The 24,038-nt window shown below is 50.0% G+C and overlaps 1 protein-coding gene across 1 annotated transcript in view; it reads left to right on the top strand.

Moving 5' to 3' along the window:
* Window positions 1–6,141: 6,141 nt before the first annotated feature.
* Window positions 6,142–24,038, top strand: part of LOC136501624 (uncharacterized) — a 34,127-nt gene continuing 16,230 nt past the window's right edge. Inside the window, exon 1 of the mRNA XM_066497142.1 lies at window positions 6,142–6,568. Within this exon, the coding sequence (XP_066353239.1) occupies window positions 6,276–6,568 (293 nt within the window). The 5' untranslated portion in view covers window positions 6,142–6,275. The remainder of the gene's footprint in view (window positions 6,569–24,038) is intronic.

The following is a 24,038-nucleotide window of genomic DNA, read 5'->3' as shown; positions in this document are numbered from 1 at the left end:
CCCGCCATCTTTGTTCAATCACCTGCAATAAAAAAGAAAAACAAGACATAATTAGAAATAGGTGCAAAAATGAACAAAACATAATTACAAAAAACATAGTAATACATGTATTAAAAATATATGCAAAAATGAACAAAACATAATTACAAAAAATATAGTATTACATGTATTAGAAATAATCTTCATGATTGAGATTAGCTGGATCATAGGTCTCGTCATCACTATCAACATTGTCCAACTCATCAACACTATCCGAAGGAGGAATGTTGTCTTCATTGTCATTGCCTAAACGTAATCGCTCAAGCATTTGTATGTCCTTCAGATTTCGCACCTCGTCTCCAGCATCCTCGTCATCATCCCTTTCATTGTCTACTTCCATTCCTATCTCTTCGGTTAAGTCTATGTCAAACCTTCCTTGTAGTCCCTCTTCTTGATAGAACTCTCCATCATATGTGTTTGGATTGAAGTTGTAATCTTCATCGTTTGGGACAGGTAGTTTACTGTGTGGCGATATCTTGTGCACAATAGACCAACCCTTAAGATGCTCAGCGTCTTTGCACGCGTATGACGTATAATAAACCTAGACGGCCTGTTGAGCCACAATGTAGACATCTTTTCCTGGATAGACGGAATCCTGTCGAATCTCGACTAGCCCAAGCTTAGGGGTCCATCTCGTTACTCTAGGATGAAACCAGTGGCATTTGAATATGACAGGAGTAAGTGGTTTGGAACCATAGAATGATAGTTCGTAGATTTCTTCAATTCTTCCATAATAGTCGAGTCCATCAGTGCCGGACGTAACAACTCCGCTGTTTGTGGTTTTTCAATTGGACCGACTCTGCTCGTAACTTGCTGTGTGAAAACGATATCCATTCACGTCATAATTGGTAAATGACTTGACCCTAATGGCACAGCTGTTTGCAACCTATCTCAGCTCGTCACATATAGACGCATCAGTTTGGGCTTTCTGTTTGAACCAACAAATGAAATCGGGGCTCCCTGGTCCCGCAACCCGTGAAAGAAGGGTATCATTTTCTTGCGAGGTAGGTTGCCTTGATCCATGCTAGGATTGACGAAGAAATTCCCTGTACCAACGAGAAACAAGGGGGTTGGACGAAGAAACAAGGACATACGGCGAAATGAAACAAGTTCGTTCAGAACTTACCCAATGAACGGTTGCACCTCGACAAGGTTGGTCAACACATATAACATGATACTGCACCACTCTTCATTTTTCAATTGCTTAGTGGTCGATGCACTTGCGCTTCCGAGTTGCCCTTGAAAAAGACTGAGGTTCGATTCATTTTCGCCAGCATTGTAACGAGGGGTGGATTATAAATGCTAGGAAGTTTCTCAGTGTAGTATTTCTCTGTGAAGTTCGACACCTCCTCTAGAATGTATGCCTCTACAATAGAAGCCTCAATTTTGGCTTTATTTCTACATTTTTTGCGAAGAGTCTTCAGACATCTCTCGATTGGATAGCACCAACGGTTCTACATGGCCCCCCATCTGTGCCTCATACGGGAGGTGCACAATCAAATGCTGCATCGGCAAGAAGCAGGGTGGAAAGATCTTCTCCAACTTACAAAGCAACACGATTGCCGCTTTTTCCAAGTCATCAATGACGGTCTGAGATAGCTCCTTGGCACAAAGCTGGCGGAATAAGTAGCTCAACTCTACCAGCACTTGCCAGACATGCTCCGGGACATAGCCTCAAACCATCACCGAAAGAAGCCGCTCAATCCATATGTGGTAGTCATGACTCTTCATCCTGTTTACTCACAGAGTGTCTAAGTTCACTCCCCTCTTTAGATTTACTGCATACCCATCAGGGAACATTAGCGTCTTGATCCATTCAAGTACTTCCCTCCTTTGGTCCTTTCTCAAGACGAAATCAGCCTTAGGCCTTCTCTAGGTCTTACCATGACTAGGAGGCTGCATCTCTTGATTTGGTTTATCGCACAATGTTGCCAGGTCCACTCTAGCCTTAGGGTTGTCCTTAGACTTTTCAGTGTCCATGAGTGTTGCCCAAAGTGCCTCGGCGACATTCTTTTTAGTGTGCATTACATCAATGTTATGTGGTAGAAGAAGGTCATCGAAATAGGGGAGCCTCGTCATGCCCGAGATATGAGTCCACATATGTTGCTCACCATATCCCACAAAACCACCTTCTTCATTAGGCATGAGAGCATCTATCTGAGCATGAACCTCAGCACCAGTCATCATCCGCGGTGCAGGGTTTGTCACTTTGACACCTTTCGTAAAGTTCTTGATGTCTTGTCTGAATGGATGGTCAAGAGGTAGGAATTGACGATGTCTGCCGAACGATGAATACTTGCCACCCTTCTATAACCAAATGAACCTCACACCTTCCTTGCATATTGGGCATGGGAACTTCCCGTGAACACACCAGGCGCAGAATATCCCATACGCCAGGAAGTCATGCAGGGAGTAGTGGTACCAAACGTGCATTTTGAAGGTTGTCTTTGTAGCTCAATCGTATGTCCATACCCCTTCGTCCCAAGCACGGACCAATTCATCAAACACGGGCTCCATGAACACACCCATATTACTCCCTGGGTGTCCAGGAATTATCAACGACAAGAATACATTATGTCGTTGAAAGGAGACACTGGAGGGGAGATTAAGGGGATAACAAAGACAGGCCAACATGTGTATGGGGCAGCCATCATTCCATAAGGATTGAACCCATCTGTTGCTAGCGCGACACGTACATTACGAGCCTCATCTGCTTTGTCATGATGTTTGTCATTAAAGCGGATCCAAGCTTCACCATCGGATGGATGTACCATCTTGTCAGGATTGTACCATTTGCCATTTTTGTGCCATGTCATCTATTTCGCGGATTCCTCGGTCATGTATAGCCGTTGGATCCTCGGTAGGAACGAAAAGTACCGTAGGATTTTTACGGGGATCTTAAGTTGCCTCTTCTGGCCATCATCAGAGTCTACCTCCAGGTACCTAGAGGATTTACACTTTGGACAGAACTTTGCATGCTCGTGTTCTTTCCTAAATAGGACGCACCCCTTCGGACAAGCATGTATCTGCTCATACAGCATCTTAAGTGCTCGAAGGAGTTTCTGTGACTCGTACATGCTCTTTGGCAGAATGTGGCCCTCCGGAAGCAGGGTGCCAATCACGGCCAACATCTTATCGAAGCCAGGTCGACTCAAGTTTAACTCGAACTTCAACCCCATTAAGCGTCCAATGGCATCCAGTTGAGACACCGTTGAACAATCGTGAAGGGGTTTCTGTGCCGAGTCCATCATGTCATAGAACGCCTGTGCGGCTGCCTCCATCTCCTCCTTCTCACGTCCCTCATCGAACTATCCTTGGTGAAAGTCATCTAACATGTCTGGTACCTCGGCATCAGCATCAAAAGCCTCCACCCGTGGTCTCACCACCTTCTCTCTCATACGATGGGCTTCACCATGGTGGACCCACCGGGTGTAGTCTGGCATAAATCCATTCTTCACAAGATATTTACCTATTTCCACCTTGTTTACCCTCCTCCTGTTTCCACATTTGCTACAGGGATACAAAACTAGGCAATGTCCTTTAGCAGCCTTGCCAAATGCATTGTTCAAGAAAGCATCGGTCTTGTTCATCCATTCCGTGGTGTAATCACTCTGACTTCTCCAGCCCGTGTACATCCACTGACGGTCATCCATCCTCTAACATATGTATCAGCGAGTAATGTAACCATCAATTGCATCTACATGGTGTTCCTTCTATCTAATAGGTGAGGATAGGTCCTAATCCCACCCACGAATGCGTAGATGAGGTTAGTTTCCATGCTCTACTCCTATCCGAGATAGAATTTCGGCAGCACCTCCCCGCTGTTCTCCAGATACACGTCCTGCCAAAGAAGAGTGCGTATCCAGAGAACAACAGGGAGGTGATGTCGAAACTCTGTCTCAGACCGGAGTAGACCATGAAAACTAACCCATCTACGCATCCGCGGGCTGTCCAAAAAATGTGGACAATCCAAAACAGATACGGTCATAGATATGCAAAGATCTGTATACCTCCAACCGTATCTCTTTCGAACGGGAGACACCTAACTAGGTTACGCGATCTACGACCATGATACGGAAAGAGGGGTTATACCTAGGGTGGCGGCGGAGTCAGGCTAGCGGGGCCATGGCGGGTCGGTGCAGTGGCGAGGCAGCGCGGTGCAGGCAGACCGGCACGGCGACGGGAACTCCGACGGGCTCTTCTCTACAAAAATGAAACAAAATACTATCATTTAAAAAAAATTCGGCAGAACCTCCCCTGCACGGTGAGGTTTCCAAAACCTAAAAAAAACAGCGGCACAATGGCCGATAAGCACATATGTCTCAAGAGAAGCCATGTAATTTGGATATCAATCCATGCAGAAGAATATATCCAAGTAGTACCACTACTTCTACTACTACTTCCACTATTGCTACAACTACTACCACTAGTTCTACTACTACTACCACTACTTCTACTACTACTACCACTAATTCTACTACTACTACTACCACTAGTTGTACTACTACTACCACTACTTCTAATACTACTACTACCACTAGCACTACTAGTACAACTAATACTACTACAACTATCACTATCACGACAACAACAAGAGAGAAGGCATACCTGACGGGCGCCGGGGGTAGGGGCGGGCGGCGTCGGGGTCGGGCAGCGTCGAGGTCGGAGTCGGGGTCGTCGGAGTCGGGAACGGGGCCGGGCACGGGCGCGGCCCGGGGCAAGGCCGGCGGCAGGGGGCAGGGTTGGCTGGGGGTAGGGCCGGCCGGGGGGTAGGGCCGGCCTGGGGCGGCTGGGGGTAGGGCACGGGCAGCGCGAGCAGCGCGGGTGGCCGGGCGGCGCGGGTAGAGATGTCCTGGTTTTGTAAGCATCATACGTGACAACGTGCACGAAATCTTCTAAAATTTTTATCATAACCTCCACATATGATATCACGACATCTCAACAAGTTTCATGATTTTTGGACTTCGTTTGCTTTTTATAGAATTTAAAAACACTTCGCACGCAAGTTCGCGGTTATGTTTCGTGAACAAGATGTCCGAAATTTCGGGTCCGTTCCTGGATACGGCCTCACACTACACTCAGTAACATGACTATCATTTTTTGAATCATTAAATTCCATTATTCGTACCACGTGCAGTTCAAAATTATATTTTTCGAAAACATTCAAGTAAATGAAATAAAGTAACTAAATATATCAAAAAGCCATAAAAAATCCCCAAATTCTAACTAGGAGTTCCTGGTGCTTTAAAAGGATTGCACAAAAAATTTGGAGACAAAAAAAAAACTTTGCCGAGTGCCGGGGCATGGCACTCGGCAAAGGGGGTCTTTGCCGAGTGCCATGAAGAAGGCACTCGGCAAAGAGGGTTTAGAATTTTTTTAAAATTTCCTCTTTGCCGAGTGCCTTCACAGGGCACTCGGCAAAGACATTTAAAAAAAATAAATCTTTGCCGAGTGTCGTGCCAGGGGCACTCGGCAAAGTATTTTTTAAAAAAAAAATTTAAAAAAAAATCTTTGCCGAGTGCCGTGCCAGGGGCACTCGGCAAAGTATTTTTCAAAAAAAAAATTGCCGAGTGCCAGATCTGGGACACTCGGCAAAGAAATTTTAAAAAAAAATTAAATCTTTGCCGAGTGTCAGATCTGGGACACTCGGCAAAGAATTTTTTTTAAAAAAAAAATTAAATCTTTGCCGAGTGCCTAACAGCAGGCTCTCGCCAAAGAAGGACATGGCCGAATACCGTTACGTGGGTCATCCTATGCCGAGTGCCGCGCTTTTACCGAGAGTCTTGCACTCGGCAAAGAAGTCCTTTGCCGAGTGTAATTCTTTGCCGAGTGCAGCACTCGGCAAAGAAGGTCTTTATCGAGTGCCCGATTTTTGACACTCGGCAAAGAATTTTGCACTCGGCAAAGTCTCTGTTTTCAATAGTGCCTGTACGAAAAGCTGGCAAGACAAAGACTTTTTGTCAAGCAACCATTCAATAATTCATTTGTGATTAGACAGTGAACTTGGATGGATACGTGCATGCTGTCCTACATGGATCCTTGTGGTTATTATTTTTTTTAGGAAACATCTTGTGGTTATCATTGTGACATGGATATCATATTTTGTCGAGTGTATGAGGCACTCAGCAAAGAAGCTGAATCTGATAGTGCTAGTAGTAGTTTTCAGTTCCAAGCTAAGAGCGAGCTCGCTAGGATGCTAGCTAGTTGATCAATAGCTAGCCTTAATTAGTGGCACGATGGCGGATAGTGCCCAAGTAGAGGGGAGGAACGGCGGTGGATCCGGCAAGCCGCCGGAGCGGCGGCCTAATACCACGCATGCTCAGGCGGCGTACTCCCACACTCACGCTCGTGCGTACGAGTACGCTCTAGTATACACGCACGCTCGGGCGTCCGTTTCGCTGGCTGTGAAGGGCTCAGGCCTCCTGGCTCTCTTGTTGTCCACGGTTGTCCTCCTTGGCGGCTTTGTCTCCTCGCTGCGGAAAACGGATTTCTTCTGCATCACAGTCATCAGCATGATACAGGCAGCCGGGTCAGTAATCTCCTCTTATTTGATTGCTCTGCATCTATCTATATGTTCTCTCCAAGTACTTCACAATACAACAATTAGTATCACTCCATGTACCTTACATGAGTGTTCAGCGGTTTTAGCACGCCTACGTAACACTCCGATAAATTTATGGGATTTTATTTACAACACAGAGCAACATCTAAAAATATATGTGCCTATTGAGTAATTTAACTGCAGAAAAAGTACAGTGTGATTTATTTTATTCTAATTTAAAGTAAATGTTATGAGTCTAACAAAATTAGATTTACAACTTTTGGACAGTTCTATAAATAATACTGAATTTACAAGTTTATAGCACAACTAAATAAGTTTGAGAATCTAAACGGGTGATTTGCAAGTTTACGGACCGGCGGGATGACACAGCCGGACAAGCTTGATGACCTAAACGAGCGATTTGCGAGTTTAGGGAACCGAGATGACACAGATGAACAAGTTTGAGGACCTAAACGGTAGATTTACGAGTTTATGGACCAGGATGACACAGCCGAACAAGTTTGATGACCGCTAGTGGACTTTACTCTAAAAAAAATATCTGTATTTACCACTACCATTTTGTTTCTCCCTCACCGGTACCATTGTGCTGACGTGGCAATCCAACTATTCTTAAACTGAGGCGCCATTAGAAACTTTTTTTTAAAAAAGGATCCCCACTTGATTCATTCACATTTTGTCGTCACAAGTAGCAATGCATGTGTGGTACACGTGTGTTTTATGGTTGCTATAGGCGGCGTCCAAATTCCAAAATGATATAGATATCTGATCACATGTATTAGTATAGAAGTCACCTTCACTTGATGACAAACAAATATTGGTTAAAATTAAAACATGATTCAATGATTTATTACATGATTATATATTAAATGTATATAGACGTATATGCAAACAAAACTACAGAAATAAGGAAGAACACAATGAATCAACGGAAGTTTGTTGTCATTATAATTTAATTTGGTTCAATGCAATTAACTTTGACAGCTTCAGCCTTCGTACGAACTCAATTCTGGCCCGAGATGTGTCTCCTTATCATCAGATAATGTAGCAACGAGCTGATCTTGATCATAGATCAGTTGGTTGGGTTCTTTTGGTGGAACTTGTCTTCCTGGGTTCAAGTTCTCGACTTGGCACGTGTGCTCGTATTTTTCTAAAATTATTACAGGATTTAACGGCGCTATGTTTTCAGTGCTAAACGATGTCTCCGTCGACAGCGAGGTGCATGTGGTGACTCTCGGTCCTTCAGAGGTGCTCATAGGGGTAGGTTTGCGTACGTGTGTTTAGGGGTGAGTGTGCGTACGTGTTGTGGACGTCAACGTTATACTATGTAATTCTAAAAAAAACAGATAATGTAGCATATTTCTCCTTTGAACGTTAACGTCTAAGACCACACACTTTGTTCCAATCCCGCGTTAGTTCCTCTCCTCTATAAATCTTAATAATTAATAAAAATTATGTAATAATATTAATGATTGAAGATTGATATGTAAAAATTATCCAATTATAACATGATATAAGCTACTTATTACCCCTTATACATTATTCACCTCACTGGATGGAAAAGGATGCAACGACCAGGGGGACGATCACCAAAGGCACCAATTGAGTTGCTCTCCTCTACAAATCTTAATGATTACTAAACAGTATATATTAATTTTAATCATTGAAGGTTGACACGTAGAAGTTATCCTATTATAACTTCAATTAATTAGCTCGCTCGCACATCGGAAAATAGGATCAAACATGGTGATCTAATCTATCATGTTTTGTTCACATCAAGATTGATTTCGGTGACAAATGTGACATACAAGGCCCGTGAATCAATCGGATCTCTCTCCCTTGCGAAATTGTGATGCAAGGAAACCATCACAACTAGAATTTTAGGCTTCTCCTAGTGAGGTGGGGTTTTTCTAGTGTTTTGGCATTCAAAATTTAGTATAAATTTTTCCTACTAAATGCCTCCTAGTGAGTTTTCTATATGCTATGACTAGTGGTGGTGTTTTATTACTACTTGAAAACATTAGAAGAATTCCACCATTTTGGTAGTGCATATGCATGGGACACGTACACATAAGTACCCGCCGTAGCCGAGTTCAGAACGGATTCGCATGGAATCGGATATAGATAGCGCAAATTGGAATATGAATACACATATTGTCTGTCGGGTTCATAAACCCGGGGTCTCTCATAGAACGGCTTCTCAGCAAAGGCTCGGCCCAGCATACGACATTGCGCAAACTCTGGAGCCGGCCCAAATACCTAAACGACAGGCCAGAAGGGCGATCCAATCTTCGACCGGAAGGCCTGGCCGAGGAGGAACGGTGCCGCTTTCGACTCCAGCCTGCCTCTCCGACTGAAAGGCCTCACTAAAGAGGAACAACGCTCGCTTCCGACTCCGGCCCGCCTCCGGACGGCCTCTCCGACCAGAAGGCCTGGCCAAACACCACTTCCGACTCCAACCCGCGTCTCCAACCAGGGATGCGCCGAACCCCTGCTTACAGCTCTTCTCCGACTAGCGCAAACAGAGCCGACTGGGACCAACCGACCAGGGACGCCCGCTCGGTGAGGACCAGGAAACGGACGGAGAAAGTAAGGCAGGGCACTCAAGTCAAACGCAATACCAAGGACCGTACCCTATACACCTGCAGGACAGTACCCTACAACCTCCTTGGCATGTCAGAACCCAAGTAGTGTTGTGGGCGCCGACATTTTTCCCTACAGTATTATGGGCACCAGACAAACATGGTAAGGCTCTCCCACATGCCTCTGGGCATCAACAGTGTTGTGTGCGTCGGCATTTACCATACCAGGCGAACATGGTAAAACCCCCTACATGCCTCTGGGCATCAATTGTATGACAGGCACCGACGTCTGCCATACCAGAAGAAGAAGACGCAACCTCCCACATGCATCTGACATTAACAGTGTTATGGGCGCCTACAATCATCTTGTACCCGACGGCATGAGCAACAAGACTTAGCATACGTACACTCTCCCTCTCTCACTTGTAAGGCCATCCCCTTCATCTATAAAAGGGATGCGCTCTCTCCCAAAAAGGGGGCTCCATCAGTTCACCCACACACCACAACAAGAACCACTAGGTTCAAACCGCGAGCACATGCTCGAACAGTTAGCACATAACGGAGCTCCCATCACTCTCAGCCCTTCAGACCAGAGTCGGACTGGATCTCTTGTACCCCCATCTTTCTCCCTTCCATTTGTAACCCCACAGCAAACTTCGAGCACCTAGGCTCAGGAATAAAGTCACCGACCGACTCAAACTGGACGTAGGGCACGTTGCCTGAACCAGTATAAATCCTGTGTCATTGAGTGCTAGGCCACATCCGATCACAACGCATGGCAAAACTACAAATATTTACGCGTTGGTCACTTTCTACACCGACAGTTGGCGCCGTCCGTGGGGAAGACGTTGTACGTTCACACTTTTGATCATCGAATGGCCCACTTTTCCACCACCGTCGCCATGGCGGGCTGAAGCGAAACGATTCGCTTCGGCTCGTTGGAGTTTCCCACACTCCTACTGTTGGGACGTGGGTTCCACCCATCTTTGAGCCATCCCAGGCCATCCTCTTCGGAAGCCTAGACTTCATCGCCGACCGGCTCGGCGTACTACATCTCCGTGAGGAGGCACTTGTTCTGGCGCCCTCCGTCAGATCCGAGACACACGACGACTTCAACAATGAGGCGCATGCGCTTCATTCCGAGCAAATGCTCTGCTCAAACCCCGCTGTAAGTAATATACACACTGTTAGTTACTCGCTATTTACTATCTTCCGCCGATTATCCTGAGGGACCGCGTTGTTCGCACCGCAGCCACCGTACGACCGGTTCCCCTATGACGTCGCGTCCCCCACGAACGCGTACGCTTGGGGGCTCTGAAAAATGCTGATGCCGCCTCCGCTCACATCCAAATTCATGGGGATGGCGAGCTATGCTCCCACCTATTTCTACGAACTCGTAGATGACGAGGTTGAGAGTGATGGCTCTAGCATCGGCGATGTGGCACCTAGCCACCGTCCGTCCCAAGAGTGCGCTATGGCGGATGCTCTGGGATAGCCGCTGGTGGTAGCGGAGTCCTTGCAGACTCACATCCCTCCGGACCCTCGGGCGGGGGCCCTCGCACTCGCACAAGAGCATGCTGAGGAGCTATGACAACGGTGGCAGAACCAGCCGCCACCTGCGCCGGCGCGCTCGGTGCAGCACGTTGCGCCCCATGCGCGTAACCCGACGAGCGGCGCCCGAGGTCACGCCCGCTAGTTCTAGCGCGACATCATGGACGAGGGGAATGACCCCCTACAGTTCACTCAGGCTAGCGAGAACATCACCGCTGCAGCAATGCTTCTGCGCGACGTTCTCGACCCCATCGACCCCTAGGAGCAGGCGGTCCACCAGAACCTCCAGACGCTGGTGGAAGCCACCACCGTTCAACAGGCGAAGAGCTCCGCATCATGACTCCGACTCGCGGCCTCTCTCCCCACTAGGGGAGTGGGGACCCACCAGACGGATCGCTCCATCCGCTCATCGCTACAGCCACCAAGCATGACAAAGGAGGCCACGGCTGCACCGCGGTCCGACCTGGCGCATGCTCCACACCGACCGCCGGTACGCAAATGGCTCGGTCCGCACCAAGACGCTCGTAGCATCGTTAGTAACCAGCATCAGGCCCGGTATGATGATGACGTCCATCGGGTGGCGGTGAGGGCAGGCGATGCAGGCCCTGGCCGGACCATCGAGGGGAGCAGTGAAACGGGCCCCAGGCATAGTCACCGGCCAGACGACTAGAGTCCTTGCCTAGATGGCTTGGTACCATGGGCCTTTGGCCGGCGTATCTAGAGGGCGCAGTTCCCACAGCGCTTCTGACCACCCACCAACATCGCCAAGTACACCAGGGAGACGAACCCTGGTATATGGCTCGAAGATTTCTGGCTCGCCTACCGAGATGGAGGGGTGGATGATGACCATTTCATCATTCAATATCTCCCCATCTGCATCAGGGAACACGTTCGGGCATGGCTTGAATTCCTCCTGCACGACAGCATCCGCAACTAGGCGGACCTCAAGAGGGTCTTCATTGAGAACTTCCAAGGGACGTATATCCACCCTAGGAACTCCTGGGACCTCAAGAGTTGCCAGCAGGAGCCCAGCGAGTTCCTATGGGATTACATCCGCAGGTTCTCCAAATGATGCAACTCCCTTCCTGATGTCGTCGACGCAGACATCATCAGCGCATTCCTCTTTGGGACAACTTACGAGTCCCTGATCCACAAGCTTGGGTGTCTGAAGCCCCGTACCACCCGCGACCTACTCGACGTCGCCATGAACCACGCCTCCGGCGAGGAGGCGGTCGGAGCAGTCTTCAACGGAGGCTGGGACAAAAGCAAGGCCAAGCATGAGGACCAAGACGAGGGCCCCTCCACGTAAAGGGGCAAGAAGAACAAAAAGGATCGGCGCCGACCAGCCAACACCGCATTGGTCACCGTAGCTGATCACGTCGGCAAGCAGCCTCAGCAGGGCCTGCCTAACCACTTCAACAAGCTCATGGATAGCCCATGCACCAACCACGCCTACCCCATCAAACACCTCAACAAGGACTATGAGCTCCTAAAATGTTTCCTGCGACAGGCCGGCAGGCCAAAAGAAGGAAACAACAAGGAGGCGGCAGCCAAGAAGGGAGGCGCGGCGGGCAAGGACGGGTGCAGCTTCCCCGACCCCGAGGAATGCATCATGATCATCGTGGAATCCGACGCCATCTGCTCCAAACGCCAGCACAAGGTACGCTACAGAGAGGCATGCGCCGCCGAGACGGCCGTCCCCTCCTTCCTTAGCTGGTCAAAATCTTCGATCACCTTCGATCAGAGGGACCATCCCTCCCACATCACCAGACTAGGATGCTACCCGCTCATCATCGACCCCATCGTCCGCAAGAAGCACCTCACTAAGGTGCTGATGGATGAAGGTAGCGGCCTCAACATCCTCTACGTCGGCACCCTCGATGCCATGCGCATCCCCTAGTTGGAACTCCACCCAGCAGGCTCTCCCTTCCACGGCGTGATCCCGGGAGCACAGGCGTACCCGCTCGGGTAGATCAACCTGCCCGTCACATTTGGCAACTGAGCCAACTTCTGCTCAGAGGTCCTCACCTTCGAAGTGGTGGACTTCCTAGGGTCCTACCACACCATCTTGGGGCGGCCATGCTACGCCAAATTCATAGCGATCCCCAACTACACCTACCTCAAGCTGAAGATGCCGAGACCGAACGGCATCATCGCCGTGGGCAGCACCTTCTCGCACACCTTCACGTGCGACCGTGAGCATTTTGAGCTTGCCACAGCGGTCATCAACTCATCTAAGCTCCCGCAGCTCGAGGAGTCGTCGACCCCAGCAGTCCCGGACTGCAACAAACCAACCTCCTCAACGGCCTTCCACCCACTCGAGGAAACCAAGGTGGTAGGGATTGACCCCACTGACCCTATCAAGATGGTGCAGATCGGGACCCAGCTCCTAGCCAAATAGGAATGCGAGCTCAATGACTTCCTATGCGCCAATCACGATGTCTTCACATGGAAGCCTTCTAACATGCCGAACATACGGTGGGAGGTCACCGAGCATGCACTGTGCCTTATCCTAGGCTCGAAGCCCGCCAAGCAGTGCTTGCGTCGCTTCGACGATGAGAGGCGTAGGGCCATAGGCGAAGAAATTGCCAAACTCCTGGTAGCCGGGTTCATCAGAGAGGTATTCCACTCCGACTGGCTTGCCAATCCTGTTCTTGTTAAAAAGAAAACCGGGAAATGAAGAATGTGCATTGATTATACTGGCCTCAATAAAGCGTGTCCAAAGGATCACTTTCCTTTGCCACCCATAGACCAGATAGTCGACTCCACCTCAGGATGCGAGATCCTCTCCTTTCTGGATGCCTACTCAGACTATCACCAGATTGCGATGAAAGAGCCTAATCAACTCGCAACCTCATTCATCACCCCGTATGGTTCGTACTGTTACGCAACCATGCCTTTTGGTCTAAAGAATGCTGGTGCCACCTACCAAAAGTGCATGCAGCAATGCTTCGCTGACCAAATCGACCCGCTCGATCAGCCTGACCAAGCCGAGCGGCCGAAACCAACCATCGTCGTCTATGTTGATGACATAGTAGTCAAAATGACTCAAGCTTGCGACCTGATCGCAAACTTGGCCGCAACATTCGTGAACCTCTGAAGGTTCAACATCAAGCTAAATCCCAAAAAATGTGTTTTTGGGGTTTCGAAGGGGAAGCTGCTTGGATACATTGTGTCCGAGCGCGGCATCGAGGCCAACCCCAAAAAGATCACGACCATCTCCAACATGGGCCCTATACGCAACATTAAGAGCATACAAAGGCTCACCGGTTGTCTGGCTGCCCTAAGCCGATTCATCTCCTGGCTTAGCGAACGGGGGATGCCACTCTACAAGCTCCTCAAAAAGACGGACGCCTTTGTCTAGACTGAGGAAGCTCAGTAGGCTCTGGAGAGCATCAAAGCATCACTGACGTCGGCCCCAATCCTTGTCGCTCCCGAACGGGGAGAACCCCTCCTCCTCTACGTCGCAGCGAACAACCAGGTGGTGAGCGCCGCCCTAGTCGTCAAAAGGGAGGAGTCCGGACACCACCTTAAGGTCCAGCGACCCATATACTTCATCAGGGAGGTACTCATCGACCCCAAGGTCTAGTACCCCCAGGCACAGAAACTCCTATACGCCATGCTGATGGCGACCCGAAAGCTCCTGCACTATTTCACCGACCACAAAGTCGTGGTCGTCACTTCATACCCGCTCAGAGACATCGTCCGTAACCACAATGCCATGGGATGGATCTCCAAGTGGGCACTCAAACTCATAGGCCATGACATCAAGTATATCCCCCATACCACTATTAAGTCTTAGGCTCTCGCGGACTTTGTCGCCGAATGGATGGAGGTCCAGCTACTGACCCCGAACATCACCCACGAGTACTGGACAATGTACTTCGATGGGTCCGTAATGGCACCTGGCTCGGGGGCTGGAGTGGTTCTGATCTCCCCTGATGGGAGTAGGCTCCGCTACGCCATCCGCCCCTATTTCTCGGCCTCCAACAATGCCACGGAATATGAGGCCCTCATCAATGGGCTACGCATCGCCATCGAGCTTGGCGCTATGTGACTCTACGTCCATGGTGACTCAGAGTTGGTCATTGACCAAGTCATGAAGGAGTCCTCCTACAAAACCCCCTCATGGCAGTGTACTGCCAGGAGGTGCACAAGCTCGAGGACAAATTCTAGGGGATTGAGTTGCATCACGTCCCCCGAAAGGACAACGATGCCGCCGATTTTCTCGCAAAGTTGGCCACCAGGCGGGATCCATCTCTGAGTGGGATATTCATCAATGATCTCCACGAGCCATCCGGCCGCATCCTGGAAGGTCTGAGCCAGACACACCCTGATGCCAACCTAGCACCCGGGGGCTCCGACCCTGATGCCAAGCCAGCACTCGGGGGCTCCGACCCTAGTGCCTCCGTGACGAAGTCGCCTACTGACATCACTATGTTGGCACTCGATCAAACCGACTAGCGAGCGTCGCTACTCGCCTACCTCCTCGAGGAGGTTCTCCCACCCGAAAGGACTAAAGCTCGATGGATCGCTCGATGTGCCAAGACCTTCGTCGTGCTCGGTTATGAACTCTACAAATGGAGTCCATCGGGGGTGCTCATGAAATGCATTCCTACCAACCAGGAGAAGCAGCTCCTTCTCGAGGTCCATGCCAGGATCTACGGACATCACACGACCCCGAGGTCGCTGGTCGGAAAAGACTTTCGCCAAGGTTTTTACTAGCCCCCGCACTACGAGATGTAGAGGAGGTCGTTCGCAGGTGCAAGGGATGCCAATTCTACGCTCGGCAAACTTATTTGTCGGCACAGGAGCTTCAAACCATCCCCATCACCTGGCCGTTCGTGGTCTGGGGCCTCGACATGGTAGGACCCCTCAAAAAGGGCCTAGGTGGCTTCACTCACCTGCTCGTAGCGGTCGACAAGTTCACCAAGTGGATAGAGGCCAAGCCCATCACCAACATCCGCTCGGAAGAGGCGGTCAAATTCTTCCTCGACATCATCTACCAGTTCGGCGTTCCTAACTGTATCATCACTGACCACGGGACTAACTTCACCCGGAAGAAGTTCCTGGACTTTAGTGATGGATACAGCATTAGGATCAACTAGGCCTTGATCGGACATCCACGTACTAATGGTCAGGTCGAGCATGCCAATGGCATGGTCCTCCAAGGGCTTAAGCCATGCATCTTCGACCGACTCAACAAGGACACCGAGCGATGGGTTGCAGAGGTCCCCGTGATCCTCTGGAGCCTAAGAACGACCCCGAACCGATCCATAGGGTTCACACCCTTCTTCCTGGCCTACGGAGCTAAAGCAGTGCTGCCCTCCAACCTCGACCACGGCGCCCCAAGAGTAAAGGCTTTCGACCATGACCGAGCCGCGGAGGCTCCACAAGATGCAGTCGACCTACTCAAGGAAGCCCGTGAGACGACCATCATCCGCTCAGCTCGCTACTAGCAAACTCTCCGCAGGTACCACGAAAGGAAGATCAGGGGGAGGATCCTCGAAGTCGATGATCTCGTACTCCGAAGGACCCAATCAACGAAGGAGAAGCACAAACTCTCTCCACCTCCCTATACGGTGACCGAGGTGATCCGACCGGGCGCCTACCGGCTGAAGGACGACAATGGTAACGTTCTCACCAACACTTAGAACATTGAACAGCTACGTCGTTTTTTCCCTTAAATTTAGTCTTATAGCTTTTATTCAACACTTGCTCCTATAAAAGCACCCTAGCCTGAACACTTTTAGCCTGGGTTGCTCAGGGGCTCCATGAGGGTACAATACTAAATACTACCTCTCTTCTTTACTATCACATGGTAAAAACTTTTTCGCCTAAACGAAAGGGCGTTGCCCGAACAAAAGGGCATTCCATTCCTTTGATTACCCTACGTGACTTTGTTTTTTACTCCTGACCGAGCGCACCCCGCCATGACCTACGGTTACAAGCCATCAAGCCTCATGGGCCATGCCTGGGTTCTTAAAGTTGCAGCCTATGGAATGAACGTGCAGGTGCGGAAAAGAAAGGATAAAAACAAAGCTATGTTAGGATAAAAAAACAAGGAACGGATAGTGATTTTATCACAAAGCAGAACTGATGCATTCATTGATACAAAAACTGTTCACACGGGGGCCCCCCCATGAACTTAACGATTACATTTGCTAACTACTTCTACTCCAAATACTACTATGGCTGCTCAGCGGCATTAGCTGATGCCAAAGGTGAGGCCACGACACATCCCGCCAGAAATAACCACCACCGTAAGGGCCCCGCCTGGTTCTGCTCCCTCGACTTCGGCGAGCGCAATGGGTACCTCAAGGGCGTCGCACCCATAGATGCTCAGCAGAAGAGCATGGAGCTCTGGACCTTCCTATGTAGTCGAGGCAGCTCCTAGGCAGAGATGCTGCCCGCCAAATTATGGCCACCATTGCTGGAGGATGTCTCATCAAACTCTATGAACTGGACGACCTGAGCAGCTGCAGGCGCCAACCCCTCCATCGGCGTGGTCCTGGGCGACTTCCCCTCCGACAAGGCTCGCCCGGTGAAGATCTGCCAGAAAGAGTCCACGTACGGCTCCATCCCAAAGAAGGCCTCGTAGATGGTGATGAAACCAGTGACATGCAGCACCCCAATCGGATTGAGGTGCTGCAGCTCCAGGCCCCACTCATCAAGGAGTCTGCGCAGGATCCAACGCGCCACTTCCTTTGGCTAAAGCCACCCCTTCTCAACGAACGCGGCCAGCACCGCCTCGAATGGCCTCTAGCTCGACATTACACTCTGGATTCACAAACGGATCTATGAGTTCTCCCCCCCCCCCTCTCTCACTGAGGAACTACGACGGCACACAAACGCTCTTAACAGAGAAGGAAGAAGGAGGAGAGGCGACAGATGGAGAATAGGCGAAGGAATGGGACAAAAGCCCTCTCCCTTCCCCTATTTAAAGAGGAGATGCAGCAGTAGAAGAGGGGCAAAGGATTGGGTCAAAAAACCCTCTCCCTTCCCCCATTCAATGTGGATGGGAAACGATAGGACGCGCCCTGACCGATGGGACGCACCCTGCCCGATAGAACGGTTCCTGGTCAGGCAGGACATGGCCTGGGTATGGCCCACCATTACTGCACACCGGGCGTGAGAAACAAAGCGCCACCACGTGCAGGCAGCCCTCCGCCTTCCCAGGCGAGACTTGGAAAGGCCCAACTATGGGATCTCCACCCATGAGAGACCATCAGGCTTCCTGAGTCGATCGGATGGCTCAGGCAAATGCTAGGAGACAGGTAAGGAGCAAAAGGAAGCTCCATGTGGGCCATGTTGACTCCATCACGAACGACGAGCGCGGATCCCGGTCGGACATCTCCGATTGGAGCTCCTCAAACCCCGTCACTCAAGTCATCAAGGTAACATTACCAACCCCCACTATTTCTTTATATAATCATTCATTCATCTATACACGCATTCATTCATTCCATACATCCGAGGCATCGCATGTGCAGTTAAATGCATCACAACGCTCCGTGTTGCGTCACGCAGCGGCGGTTGCCTCATTCAACATGAGCAACGATCGACCGGGGTTCAAAGGCTGGCCCACGAAGGGCTCAAGGCTGCCTTGCGTCAAACAGAGCCAGGGGAGAAAATGTAGATGAGCCTCGAGCGGCCCTCGCCCAGTCTGCCCTGAAGCAGACAGGGTCATCTCAATCTTCTCGTTTAATCCTAACCTCATTCTAAACCCACAGAATCTCCATCGAGGGAAGGCCAGCGGGCCACCTGGGTCGGTCTCTAGAATGACCCAGGCATCTACCGGGTTGTAGGTTAAGGAGTAGTGAAATGTCACATGAGGGCTATGCCGACCCGTCACGAACGACGGACCCATATTTCACTCTAACGTGCCCGTTAGCGAGCTCACCGAGCACATCACTCGAGCCATCAAGGCAAGTGACGTTAGCTCAGCCCCTCTAGATGTGAGAAACCACGGACAGGGTAATGCACAAAACTCAACCGACCCCTACCAAAGCCCAACGGGGCTCAGGGGCTCAAGACACCTAAACCGCCTCGGTTGCGCCCGACGCTAGGATCCACGAGCTCCATCTCGCCTGATCCCTAAAACTGCCTCGGTTGCACCTGACGCCAGGATCCGCAAGCTCCGTCTCGCCCGATCCTAAAACTGCCTCAGCTGCGCCCGACGCTAGGATCCGCGAGCTCCGTCTTGCCCAATCTCTAAACTACCACGGCTACGCCCGATGCCAGGATCCACGAGCTCCGTCTCGCTCGATCCCTAAACTGCCTCGGCTGCGCTCGATGGTAGGATCCATGAGCTCCGTCTCGTCTGATCCCTAAACTGCCCCAACTACGCCCGATGCCAGGATCCACGAGCTCTGTCTCGCCTGATCCCTAAATTGCTTCGGTTAGGCCCAATGCTAGGATCCGCGAGCTCCATCTCGCCTGATCCCTAAACTGCCTTGGCTGCGCCCGACACCAAGATCCGCGAGCTACGTCTCGCCTGATCCCTAAAAACTACCTCGGCTACGCCTGACGCCAGGATCCACGAGCTCTGTCTCGCCCGATCCCTAAACTGCATCGGCTGCGCCCGACGCTAGGATCCGCGAGCTCCGTCTCGCCCGATCCCTAAACTACCTCGACTGCACCCGATGCCAGGATCCGCGAGCTCTGTCTCGCCCGATCCCTAAAAACTACCTCGGCTACGCCCGACGCTAGGATCCGCAAGCTCCGCCTCGCCCGATCCCTCGGCTACGCCCGACACCTGGGTCCGCGAGCCCATCTCACCCGATCCCTAAAAAACCGACCAAGGTGCACGCACGCACGCCCGCTGACAAAAAACCCCCCGGGCGACTCTACCTAAATCACCCGGGGGCTCGGGGGCTACGCCCGCGGGTGCGCTCGCGCGCACCCACTGTCAAACAAACAAAAAGTCCCCCGCCGACAAGACGAAATACCCCCAGACGATTCTACCCGAATCACCCGGGGGCTACACCCGTGGGTGCGCTCGCACGCACCCGCCGTCAAGATAAAAATCCCCTAGACGATTCTACCCGAATCACTCGGGGGCTCCTGTCGGGTTCATAAACCTAGGATCCCTCATGGAACGGCTTCCCAGCAAAGGCTCGGCCCAGCACACGACGTTGCACAAACTCCTGGGTCGGTCCAAATACCTAAACGACAGGCCAGAAAGGCGATCCAATCTCCGACCAAAAGGCCTGGCCAAGGAGAAACGGCGCCCGCTTCCGACTCCGGCCCGCCTCTCTAACTGGAAGGCCTCACTAAAGAGGAACAGCGCTCGCTTTCGACTCCGGCCTGCCTCCGGACGGCCTCTCCGACCAGAAGGCCTGGCCAAACACTACTTCCGACTCCGACCCGTGTCTCCAACCAAGGATGCGTCGAACCCCTGCTTACAGCTCTTCTCCGACTGGCACAATCAGAGCCGACTGGGACCAACCGACCGGGGACACCCGCTCGGTGAGGACCAGGAAACGGACAGAGAAAGTAAGGCAGGGCACTCAAGTCAAACGTAATACGGAGGACCGTACCCTGTACACCTGTAGGACAGTACCCTGCAACCTCCTTGGCATGTCAGAACCTAAGCAGTGTTGTGGGCGCCGATATTTTTCCCTACAGTATTGTGGGCGCCAGACAAACATGGTAAGGCTCCCCCCACATGCCTCTGGACATCAATATTGTTGTGGGCGCCGGCATTTATCATACCAGGCGAACATGGTAAAACCCTCTACATGCCTCTAGGTATCAACAGTATGACAGGCATCGACGTCTGTCATACCAGAAGAAGAAGACGCAACCTCCCAAATGCATCTGACATTAACAGTGTTATGGCCGCCTACAATAATCTTGTACCCGGCGGCATGGGCAACAAGACTTAGCATATGTACACTCTCCCTCTCTCACTTGTAAGGCCATCCCGCGCTCTCTCCAAAAATGGGGCTCCATCAGTTCACCCACACACCACACAAGAACCACTAGGTTCAAACCGTGAGCACACGCTCGAACACTTAGCACATTGCGGAGCTTCCGTCACTCTCGGCCCTTCAGACCAGAGTTCGACTGGACCTCTTGTACCCCTATCTTTCTCCCTTCCATTTGTAACCCCACAGCAAACTTCGAGCACCTGGGCTCAAGAATAAAGTCACCGACCGACTCAAACTGAACGTAGGGCACGTTGCCTGAACCAGTATAAATCCTGTGTCATTGAGTGCTAGGTCACATCCGATCACAACATACAGCAAAATTATAAATATTTATGTGTTGGTCACTTTCTGCACCGACATTATCAGATACGAATACAAAACAAATGTCTCGAATTCAGACATCTACTAGATTTCTGTTTGCTTATCGATAGTTTTAGTAGAACAAAATCATTATTCATGTAGAGATTTAAAATATAATTATATAACACCTATAGATATTGACAAATCATAAATATCATATATAATAAATAATTCAATAATTAAATATATAAACATTTAATAAAATTATAGACAAATATCTATCAATAAATAGTTCAAATATATAAAATAATTTCATCAATAAATATGATTAGTCATGAAAATTTACTAAAATTAACCTTTATATATCAACAACAACAACAACAACAACAACAACAATAATAATAATAATAATAATAGTAATAGTAATAGTAATAATGATACTGATAATAAATTATACAATGTTGTTAGCCACATAGATATGTTTTAGATGGTTTAGCAGGTACTTTGTTATTCGTGGCTACGAACAATGTGAGGTATTTCACTTTTTTAAATACGGATTTTGAATCGGATAAAGAAAAATCAAAAAATAAAATAAATTCAGATACATCCATTTAGTATACATTAGAATCAATTACAAAAATGATTTAAATATGAATGCATATGTCTATAGTAACATTAAAGCAAATATGGTTAACGGATTTTTTGGACTTTTTAAGATTCGGATCCACCCCTTAGTTCTGGCTATATGGCATTGTACCACCATCGGTCCTTGTCCTAGGAGTCGATGGGGTTTGATCCTTAGCTTCTGATGATGGCCGACACCGAGCTTGGAGAAAGGCTGTCAATTGCCTATAGGTGGCCAAACGGGTCAGGCCCGTGGGCCTGTAGTGGCACAAGCACAACCCTAAAAGGCACGACCCTAACACGACCTGGCGGGCATGACTCAGATAATGCACCGGCACTGTGCTGGTCCAATCATTCCTAGCCGTTGGATCGCCACAGAGTAAATGAACACCGTTAGATACAATATATAGAGTATATAAATGCGTTTAACTCCTAGATATCCTGGATTCCCTGGTCCCTGCTCCCTCCCTCTGCCTCTTTCTTTCTGTCCCAAGAAGACGGCTCGAATGCGTGGCCCTGGCCTCAGGCGTGGTGGCGTGGCCTCGCACGCGTGGGCACGCGGCCTCAGGCACGACGGTGGCCTCGTGCGGCAACAGCAAAGGCCTCGCACGACGGTGGCGACAGCCTCGTGTGGCGGTTGCAACGACGATGTGGGCGATGGCTTGCTCAAGGGGCGGCGCCGTAGCGCGACAGCTTGAGCGATGCACGGCGGTGACAGCGTGGCTACGTACAGTGACCTCGGACAGGCATGGGCCCGGCGGGCCGTCGCGCCGATGGCACAGCACGGCTAAGTCCCTGTATTGACGTCCGCCGAGGATTGGGCGCGGTGGCTCGGCACGGCATGACACTTAGACATAGTACCTAATAGTGCCATGCCGAGTAATGTCAGGGTAAGGGTCGAGCCATCCATTTGGACATCTATACATCCTGAAGGAACATGGAACCCAGGCCCACACGGGTTCAGGGTTCCCTGTTTGCATGGTACACCAGCCTGGGATTAGCTCCTCCGCTTTCCCAGTGTTCCGTGGTGGCTTCTGGTGGCCTAATTTTATTTAACTAGATGATACCTCGCGCGTTGCTGCGGAATTTGGTAGTGCTATAAAGTAATAACATTTATGGAGAAAGAAATAAGAAAATTAAGGTGAACAATGAATAATAACGTCAATATGTTAGTTGACCCTATTGTACAAACTACAGCTGCATATATGGCCGGGACGTCTATGCTACCGCCTACCAGCACCAAAATGGGAGAATAGCCCACTGAAAATGACTAAGAAGCTCGACAAAATGCCTATCAGTCAAACGGTATCTCTTATAAAGAATGTGTGGTCACGTGAAAAGCTATAGATAGCAATCCATTATGAATAAGTAATGATGCAAATACAAATCATTCTATCTAAAAAGGATGTGATAAAAAAAGTAGTGTACGAAAGTTAGCATTGCTTAGGGTGTCACCTGGAGCTTATCAGATAGCAAATAGCACATGAGTAACATGGAGAACATTGGGTTAGGAAAATCATCCACCTGATGAAACTGAAACTGAAGTATAAAATGGGAAGGGAAATGATACTTAATTTTAAAGGCAAGCTGTAGGAATCAAATCAAATAGTAAATTACAAATTTGTTTAATCTAATTGGGCCAGCATGCTGAAGTAGGGGATTGCTCCTCCTATTCCCATGCCTGCGAGATGGATTCAAGTAGAGACGGGAAAGGAATGGAAGCTTCGTGCAGCCTTCAGGCTTCAGCGCTGGCAGGTACTAACAGACAAGGGACGATAAAGGATAGTACGTATTTACAACCATATATAGGACCAACCGCGCCATTGCGGCCAAAGTCAGCTAATCTCAGTCAGAGAGAACCTTTGCACCTATGTCTAATTAATTAGGAATTCATCAGCTAAAGTACATGGGGCCTCATCCGCTCCTCCACCTTGTCCGCTCACCTCTTCTCTGTCGACGCCGGCTCCGACTTCTTCTTGGCCTAACGCAAAGCCAGGTGCCTCCACTATCCTTACGTTCATCGCCACCATCCACGACGCCAGCCATGTCCTTCTACTCTCCTTGGGACTTGGGTCTTGGCCTTTTGGCTAGGGTGTGGTCATCGATGATTGCCTGACTTGCAGTAGCGCTGTGGAATTGTGTGATGCTGTGTTGCCGTGAGCTTGGGGGCCGGCCGGATTCATCATTATTTAAAGGGATAGCAGCACAAGTGTAGAGAAGATGAGCAAGTGGCACTACTACAGGATGGACTTGCTGTCCCGGGCGGTAACGACCTTTAGTCCCGGTTACCGCGCCGGGACAACGATCCCGGGACTAAAGGTGGAACCTTCAGTCCCGGGTCATTGAACCGGGACTAAAGAGGGACCTGTTACCAACCGGGACTAAAGGTCCTCCAGCCGAGCAAACGTGGCCGCACCCTTTAGTCCCGGTTGGTAACCCCAACCGGGA

This window comes from Miscanthus floridulus, chromosome 13 (genome assembly GCF_019320115.1).
Source record: "Miscanthus floridulus cultivar M001 chromosome 13, ASM1932011v1, whole genome shotgun sequence".
NCBI lineage: Eukaryota > Viridiplantae > Streptophyta > Magnoliopsida > Poales > Poaceae > Miscanthus > Miscanthus floridulus.
The sequence above is the reverse complement of the archived record's forward strand: the minus strand, read 5'-3'. Positions and strand labels throughout refer to the sequence as shown.